Source organism: Vitis riparia, chromosome 6 (assembly GCF_004353265.1).
Source record: "Vitis riparia cultivar Riparia Gloire de Montpellier isolate 1030 chromosome 6, EGFV_Vit.rip_1.0, whole genome shotgun sequence".
In the NCBI taxonomy this organism is placed as follows: domain Eukaryota; kingdom Viridiplantae; phylum Streptophyta; class Magnoliopsida; order Vitales; family Vitaceae; genus Vitis; species Vitis riparia.
In genome coordinates this window covers 10,443,450-10,451,811 of record NC_048436.1, presented here as the reverse complement: position 1 = coordinate 10,451,811, position 8,362 = coordinate 10,443,450, and the positions used below count along the sequence as shown (strand labels likewise).

The 8,362-nt window shown below is 34.1% G+C and overlaps 1 protein-coding gene across 1 annotated transcript; it reads right to left on the bottom strand.

Moving 5' to 3' along the window:
- Positions 1 to 1,126: 1,126 nt before the first annotated feature.
- Positions 1,127 to 2,866, bottom strand: LOC117916975. Its single transcript, XM_034833213.1, has 2 exons — positions 2,806 to 2,866; positions 1,127 to 1,602 (listed from the first exon to the last, which is right to left on the bottom strand). Exons 1-2 carry the CDS (start codon positions 2,828 to 2,830, stop codon positions 1,127 to 1,129), a joined length of 501 nt encoding a protein of 166 aa, XP_034689104.1. The 5' UTR covers positions 2,831 to 2,866.
- Positions 2,867 to 8,362: the final 5,496 nt, after the last annotated feature.

Genomic DNA, 8,362 nt, shown 5'->3' with positions numbered 1-8,362 from the left:
ATTAGGCATGGGGTTTCTTAGTTTTAAAGAAAACAAAAGGTACGTTATTAATGAAACTTAAGAAGATTCAATTCTTTATCGATCGTTGGTCAAGGGTTATTCTAGATTTCCTACTATACAAGAATTTTTATTTACCTTGATTCTCTACCTTAAAAGTGATTAAAAATATTCTAAGGAATCAAAATCAAATCTTGTACATCTAATATATTGACCGGAGGCATTAAACTTAATCACCAAGCCTTCACAAAATAGAAATTGGCTTACTGGAGCCTCTTTCTCAAAATGGAAACTTTTTGCAATATCTAGGAGGGCTTGGGGACTTTCCAAAAAATTCACATTACATGACCTTAGATGCGTTGACGTGGAAACAACACTATTGACCCATCCAGACGGTAAAATATCCATCAATCTGGGTGTATGGTTGGTGGATGGAAGCAGAATACTTCAATTATTTACAGGCTTAAAAGGACGAAACTGCGTGGTTCAACTTCAGTTTCAACAATAACGACTTGCAAAAAACAAAGAATGAATTGGACAACGAGCAGAGCAGAAGATAGCAGAATAATTTAATAAGAAGCAGACAAGTTATAAATTTGGACTCTAGACCCTTTCACACTTGTACTTATATTCCTAGGCCGTGCTGCTTGAAGAATTAACAACATTATTGTACTGTAATCCTTGAACTACGCGTACCATCAGGTGAAGCGAGCATCACAATAGCTAAGGTCACGAGGTTTGACTACATGTCAATTTCTAATTTATTAGTAAACAATACCAAGCTGCCAGTTTTGATTCTCCACTTCAACACACGTGGGTTAGTTAATACTGCTGCCAAAATCATACAACGAGTCTCTCTCTCTCTCTCTCTCTCTCTCTCTCTCTCTCTCTCTCTCATAGTTCACTTTTGCTGTCCATAGCAAGCTCCAAGCTCCACTGCCACATTCGTCACTGGTATATATTATGGCAGCAATAGTTAAATAAAAATGGGTAATTATGTCTTAATAATTTAGCATTTTGTATTGGAGTATTACACTAAAATTTATAACTCCAGAGTCCATTCTTCCTTCAAGGCATTGTAAGTCAACTTCACTGCATCAAAGGAAACAGGAAAAGACTCAAGTATCAATCATTTCAGAAATTTTTCACCCAACTCCACTTTCATCTCATTTGCCTTGTTGAAGTAGTACCTTAGCTTAATGATATGATCTCTAACCCCACTGACTCCGTCATATACAGTAGTTGTGAGAAGCTTCAAATGAGTTGTCATTTCTGCCTTATCAACTTTGGTATAATTGGCCTTCACATATTCCAAGAAGTCTTTGGCCCTTTCCGTCTTTGGCCCGCATTCTTTGATAGATTTATCCATAGTGTATTTCATCACCATCAAACAACTCCTGTTGGAGTGCTCCCATCTTTCATAAAATAATCTTTCATCTGCAGAGCTCACATCAGTGGGCTTACTTGGCTCATCAACCCTCAAAGCCAAGTCCAGATTTTGCAGAATCATATGCACGTTAAAGGACTCAAACCATTCTTCAAAATTATTTCCAGTAAGAGGTTTGATGGCAGACAATTGCAGAGAAATACCAGGATTGCTGGTAGCTGGAAAATAGCAAAATTCAACAGTATGCATGTTATTACAATATCATGCATTTGCTAGTTTCCATAATTTCTCAATTTAGCAATAGCTTGGAATTTTGAAAATTCCACGGCGGTAAGGACAACTAATTAAATATCACAACCAAGATATACCAATTTTATTACCGAAAGGGCAAAGAAAATTAGTACGATTCATAATATATAATTAATTTCCTTCACCAATCTAAGCATCCTACCAAGCATTGTTATCATCGATAGGACAATTACAATACCCGTATGGATCTTAGTAATCACAATAATAAAGCGATTAAATGTGGGAGTTAAATTATCTCAGCAAAGACAATTTGACACATATAGGGTCACGATAGGCAACCACATATATGTTCACTATTGTCATGATAAACTGAAATATTTAATTTGCGCAACTTGACACACTTGGAATTGCAATAGGCAATCACACAAGTGTTATAAATTGCCACAATAAATTCAAATAGTTAACAAAATTGACCTTGGACAACATTATTGGTACAAAATAAAAAATTATACCATAAAACCAATAATTATAATAATTGTTCCAATAAAGTCAATTTTAACAATTGCATAATAATTCTAATATATGCATAATCAATCCAAGAATACCAAGGCAAACAAAACAAAAAAAAAATGTTTGTTTTTTTTTTTTTATGACGTCATGATGACGTCAGCATGCTACCATTCATCTTCTCCTCCAGCTGAACACGGCCTGGTGCAGGAGAAAAAAAAAATTCCTTTTTCGGCCAAAATTTTGGGCATTTTCCGACAAAAAACGCTTAGATTTCCATCCTCAAACATCAAACCTTCAATCTAATCCAAAAATTTGCACAAAAAACGCATAATAGGAAGAACCAAAGCAAGCCCTAATTCTCGAAATCCCACCAAACAAGCTCCAAAAATCAAATAAAATGATGGGTTTTGCTCCAAACAATATTCTCTACAAGTTTCCAACAACAATCAGGCTTGAAAATAGAGAATCAACATCAAACGAGAAATAAAATTCCAAAAAAAATGGCTTCCACAATAGGAAACGGGAAACCCAAAAATTAACCCAAAATTGCAGCTCAAATGTCATCCATGCTTGCTCTGATACCAATTGATGAGAATTTAAATTGCATAGGATCACATGTTGACAATTAAGCATGCATTTAATAGCAAAATTCAGTCCGTTACCTTGGTTCGTGCTTTGGGAAGCCATTTCTGCTCCCTTTGATGTCCAATGATCTGCTTTCCAGGTGCGTGATGCTCCGAGGATGAACGATCAATGAGCTCTTCCCTTGTCTCCCAAAATTCAGTCCAAAGTGGAGTGTGTGCGTGTGTTGCCGGGAGTGCTCTTCAAAAAGAAGAAAGAGAGTAGCTACTCCAAAAAGGCACACACTTCTCTATATATATATATACAAATAAATACATATATATAAATATATATATTGCACATTACACACTTTAATTGGACGACTTGACTTAATGGGCCAGTCAAGTGAATTAGGGTGAGCCCATAAAAAATCAAGCAACAATATGTGTCCAGTCCCATTATGGACCACAATGCAAAAAATAAATTAACACTGATTTATGATATTATCAAATTAATTATGTAAGTCCACACATAAAAATTCCAACATGCAAGACATGCAAGGTTGGCGCCAATATAGCTTAGCTTACTTTGTATGGATCATCCAAAATAAAAAGGAAAAAGAGAAATTAATTGCCAAAAAAGTATTAAGGAAAAAATATAATAGGTGTTGTTTAAAAAAAAATCCAAACACATTTTAATGCTTGTAGACCTTTTCTTACCTTTTCTTTGTAAAATGAAGTATTTCACAAAGTTTTGAACATAGGCAGCCTTAAATGCACACATGTTGTGAACTAATAAAGTTTATGACCTATTAACTTTTCCATGGAAGTCTTGGCCATTGATTTAGGAGGAACTAAATTTGAAAGGCAAATTGTTGTTTCCAAAGTATATCCACAGATAGAGATAAAAAGAGTTGAGAAACTCATCATACAAGTTACTATGTTCATTATAGTTTGATTTCTTCTATCAACCATTTCATGTTGTTGTGGAGTTTTGAGAACACTCAACTAGGATATAATCTCATACTAGTTAAGGAAACAATTGAACTGCTTAAGCATATTTTCATTAGTTCGATTTGATCAAAGTCTCTTGATATATTTACCTATTTATTTCTCTATTTATGGCTTGATTTCCTAAATTTATCTAAGACATCAAAATTTTTATGCATCAGATATATATATATATATATATATATATAGAGCATAGTTTAATGCTTGTAAACCTTTTATTTGTAAAATTGAAGTATTTGACAAAGGTTTGAAAATAGGCACCCTTAACCACTCACATGTTGTGAGCTAGGTTTATGAATACAGTTTTCCATAGAAGTCTTAAGCATTGATTTAGTAGGAACTAAATTTAGAAGGTAAATCGTCATTTCCAAGGTGTATCCTCAAAAAGAGATAGAAAGTATTGAGAAACTCATCATACTATTGACATCTTAAATCCATGAAACAAAAATAATAAATTTTTTTTTTTTAAAAAAATGATCTTTAAAAATAAAGAAATCTCAAACCTTAAATTCCAAATGTTGAAGACAACCTCAAAGAACTAGAGATCTTCCACTCGATGACTCATCCTTGAGTTTTGGCATAGAGATAGTAGAAATTTCCACTATCTAGCCTAGAAAAAGTCCTAATTGATTAATTAACCCAATAGGGCTCTAATTAATTAATTAGTCCAATTTAAAAATGTTGTCCACTAATTCATGGGCAATCTTACGAAATTACCAAAATGCCCTAATGCACATAAGTAAACCAAGAGCCGATCTAATCCTCATTAACTATGCCAACAAGGTATATGAGCTCAAACTAGGATCACTTGGACCTATAGGATAGTACTAGCTCTTTTAAAATCCAATTTTGAAGTTAACTCAACTTCCTTCTACAAAGAGTCAACTAAACTCAAGTACCCTATGTATATTATCACTAGACACTAAGTGCTCAAGTCTATGACCTACCATCCATTGTATGTAATCTTCTCATGAACTATGTCCATAATCTAATAAAATGAAAGCTATCAATCTCTTAATATTACCTCTACCATCCATAAGCTCCAGATCCTCCTATAATATGGTCAATTAACATATCTTAGCTTACCAAAACTTATGTCAAGTTCCACTTAAAGAACTGGTATGGTCATAGCTAGTTTACTTAACATACATCCTTAGGATCACCCAAGATGACACATTATCTCAATCCCTATGGGATATTGGTTGGAGCCAAAATATGTGCTCTAATGACACATATTCAATATGATTTGTGCACTAAAGGACACTCAAATCACCCAACTTGACCTAAATCGATGCTAAGGCCCTAGCCATGAGTTTAACTTATATTTTTGAAGATTTGTCTCAGTTTCAAAGGAAAAAAAGGGTGCAAGTTGAATCATTTTAGATTTTGAAAGTCCAAAAAGTGTTAAATGAGAAAATAAGCGAGTCAAGACTCATAGACTACGAGGAAAGACAAGATGAGGATATCACGAGTTTGGGAGATGAGAAACAACCATTATGAAGTAAGAAAAAAGACAAGAAAACATAGGAAATGAGGCATGAAGATTCATCAAGTTGCATGGAAATTTAGAACTCAAAATCTAAAGGCAACATGTACTCTAACTTTGAGGAAAAATTTGGAATACTTACTGAAGTCCATTTTAGGTATACTATTATTTCAAAGCTCTAGAAATCAAGAATCTAACGCTTTAAACGGTGTGCAAATCGAAGCTTAAATGAAGAAGTTTTGGCTATTTGAAGACAATTACGCAAAGTTGAAGGGTCATTTCGAAATGATTTCGAAATTCAACTTATGAATTTGAAATCCAATTTGAAATGACCCCAATTTTGAATTTACCCATTGCCACTTTGATTTATCGCCTCTTCTACCTCAGGAATTACATCTATGGCACTTTATCCGCCCTAAGTGGGTCCCACACAACTAGAAATCACTATTTTTTTTTTTTAGTCATTTTTAGGTAATTATTTTGTAATAAGTGGCCAATGAGAGTGTACCACATGTTAGGTGATTGATGATATTATATAAACTTTCTTAGTTCTAGGGTTTAGATCTTGGATTATTTTTTGGGAGTTTGACAACTTTGTGGGAAAGAAGACGAGAACTTTGGTTTGTTTTCTTTTCTTCTTTATTGAATATATATTTTTTTAGTTTCTTTTGATTCAAATTATGGATTTTTATCATATTATGGATTCTACATGTGACATCACCCCCATGAGAGGCTAAAAAGTCAACTTGGGGCTTGAAGCATGAAAACCTAAGGGTTAGGAAACCTATAGGGACAATGGGTAAATCATTATAACAATGAGATTTATTATTGGTTGATTTACAATTTATCAATTTTTTATCCTATCCTTGTGAGTTAGTTTGGGGAATGATATGATAGGTTATTACCTAATACTAGTGATTCTTGGTAACTCTTGATCATTAGTTATCCCGATCTTCCCTATCATTATTTGCCCCAAAACAAAGTTATAAGGAGTAAGAACGATTAGAAGCCAAACCTTAAACCAGTAATCAATCTCATTCATTTGATGGTTTTAGGAATATGTTTAAAAAAAAAAAATTTGGTTTTGGATGTAGTTTTGAGTTATAGAACTCAAGTTGATCACAAACGGCCAAAGACCTTAAAACCCTAAGATCACTTTACTTAAGAAACTCTTGTTCTCTCTATTTCTATACCTTAAGTTAGATTGTGGAAAGCCCCGGACTTGAATCAATTGAATTAAAAATCAATATCCATTTTGTTATTAATTTTGTTTCTTTTACTTAGTTTCACTTCATTAAAGTTACTTCACACATTCTTTTTCACTTTATGATTCAAACAAAAGCAATTCATTTATCTTAATATTAACAATTTCCATAAGTCAGTCCCTGAGTACGATACTTGGAGTACTACTACAAAAGTCGTAGTGACTATTTCTCTTATTTTTCTTTACTAGGGTTGCTACATAAAAGACTTAGTATTTTGAACAACAGAGAAGATCGGTAGATATCATGGTGTCTCTATTAAGAATACCTATTACTATAGACTTCCACTAATAGTGACCTAATCCATAGGGATATATAATCAGTTTAGGATATTACTCGTAAGTCAAAGTCACTACTAATTTTAGCCCAAACTTAGTATTCTCTCAAGGTTGAGAGACAATAGAACATAACAATTTGGTGAAGTTATAACTACTCAATAGCCTATGTCATGACTCATGTAGTTCTTATCCAATGTATAACCATACATACTAATGCACTTACTATCGTAAACTTAGTCTAATGGCCAAGACTGACCATTCCTTTAATTAGGAGGTAGTGTACTACAACCTCTAATAGATTGCCTAAGTCCATGAACCCGTTGTGAACAAGTCATTTACTTGCAAAGATCCCACGACTTTGATCTTCATTGTAATTGATCTAAATGCACCGAAATCATGTACAATGTAAAAGATGTATGCGAGAATGCTCATAAGGCATAATACACGGAATAATGATACATTAAAGTGGAATTGAAATTTTATTAAATAAATAATAAGCTCTAAATTTATTACATCATATCATATTTTTAAGAGCTCTATCCTAACACATACAACTTACTATGTTCATTATAGTTTGATTTTTTTTTCTTTCAACCATTCCATTTTATTGTAGAGCTTTGGGAGCACTCAACTAGGATATAATTGTAGGAATCTTGCATCTCTTTGATCCTTATTCCCGAATCAAGTTAGGTATATGCGCAACTTTCCTAAGTTTTCTCTAAATCCTATGCACAACTAAAACAAGCATATTTTTAAACAAAGATTTAAATCAAGTGCTAGAGAATACAATGCCTCAAATTTAGATGTTCTCAAATATCTATTTGTTTCAATGCAAATAAAGATTGAATCCTCTTAAAGTTTCGTACACCTAAGATCTTTTGCCTAATGGCTCTACCTTGATCTTGGGTGGATGTCTAGAAAGGTGAAGGTTATGGCTCACTCTCCTCTCTGGATGGTAAAAGCTGACTAACTAGCTAACCCCTAAAGGGGTATTTATAGGTTTCCCTAATTAGGTTTAAGTGACTTCAACTCACTAAGGGCTTGGGTCACTTAATCTAACCTAAAATGGGTCTTAAATGATTAATTACCCTAAAAAGATTTCTAATTAATCAATTAGACCAATCTAGAGACTTTGTTCACTAACCTTTGTACATCCTATTCTGAGTGTGAGTATGAACAATAGAATGTTCAACATTGTAGGACCTCAGGTGCTACCAATTCTCCTAAAAGCAATTGCTTGTAGGCAAGGCGCATACCCTAGCCTTATAATGCATTCACCCAAGCGTCCATGACGAACACAAGGGGAGTTGATGGACGCGGCCAACCCTTCGATCTGCCAACAATCTCCCCCCCAACGACACCCCTGGGGTTCGAACCCATGACCTCGGATTTGATACCACTTCTAGGACCTCAGACGCTACCAACTCTCCTAAAAGCAATTGCTTGTAGGAAAGGCTCATACCATAGCCTTATAGTGCATTCACCCAAGCGCCCACGACGATCATAAGGGGAGTTGATGGATGCGGCCAACCCTCCGATCTGCCAACAAACATCAATACCAACCAACATACAATAATCAAGAAATGTTTGAGGTTTTAATAGGATGATAATGGAATTGTGCC

What these genes read in the sequence shown, in the direction of transcription:
- LOC117916975 (XM_034833213.1), bottom strand. Translation starts at nt 2,830, where the DNA reads ATGGCTTCCCAAAGCACGAACCAAG. An exon ending in TTCCCAAAGCACGAACCAAG is followed by an intron (nt 1,603 to 2,805) that starts GTAACGGACTGA and finishes GCTATTTTCCAG; the next exon opens with CTACCAGCAATCCTGGTATT.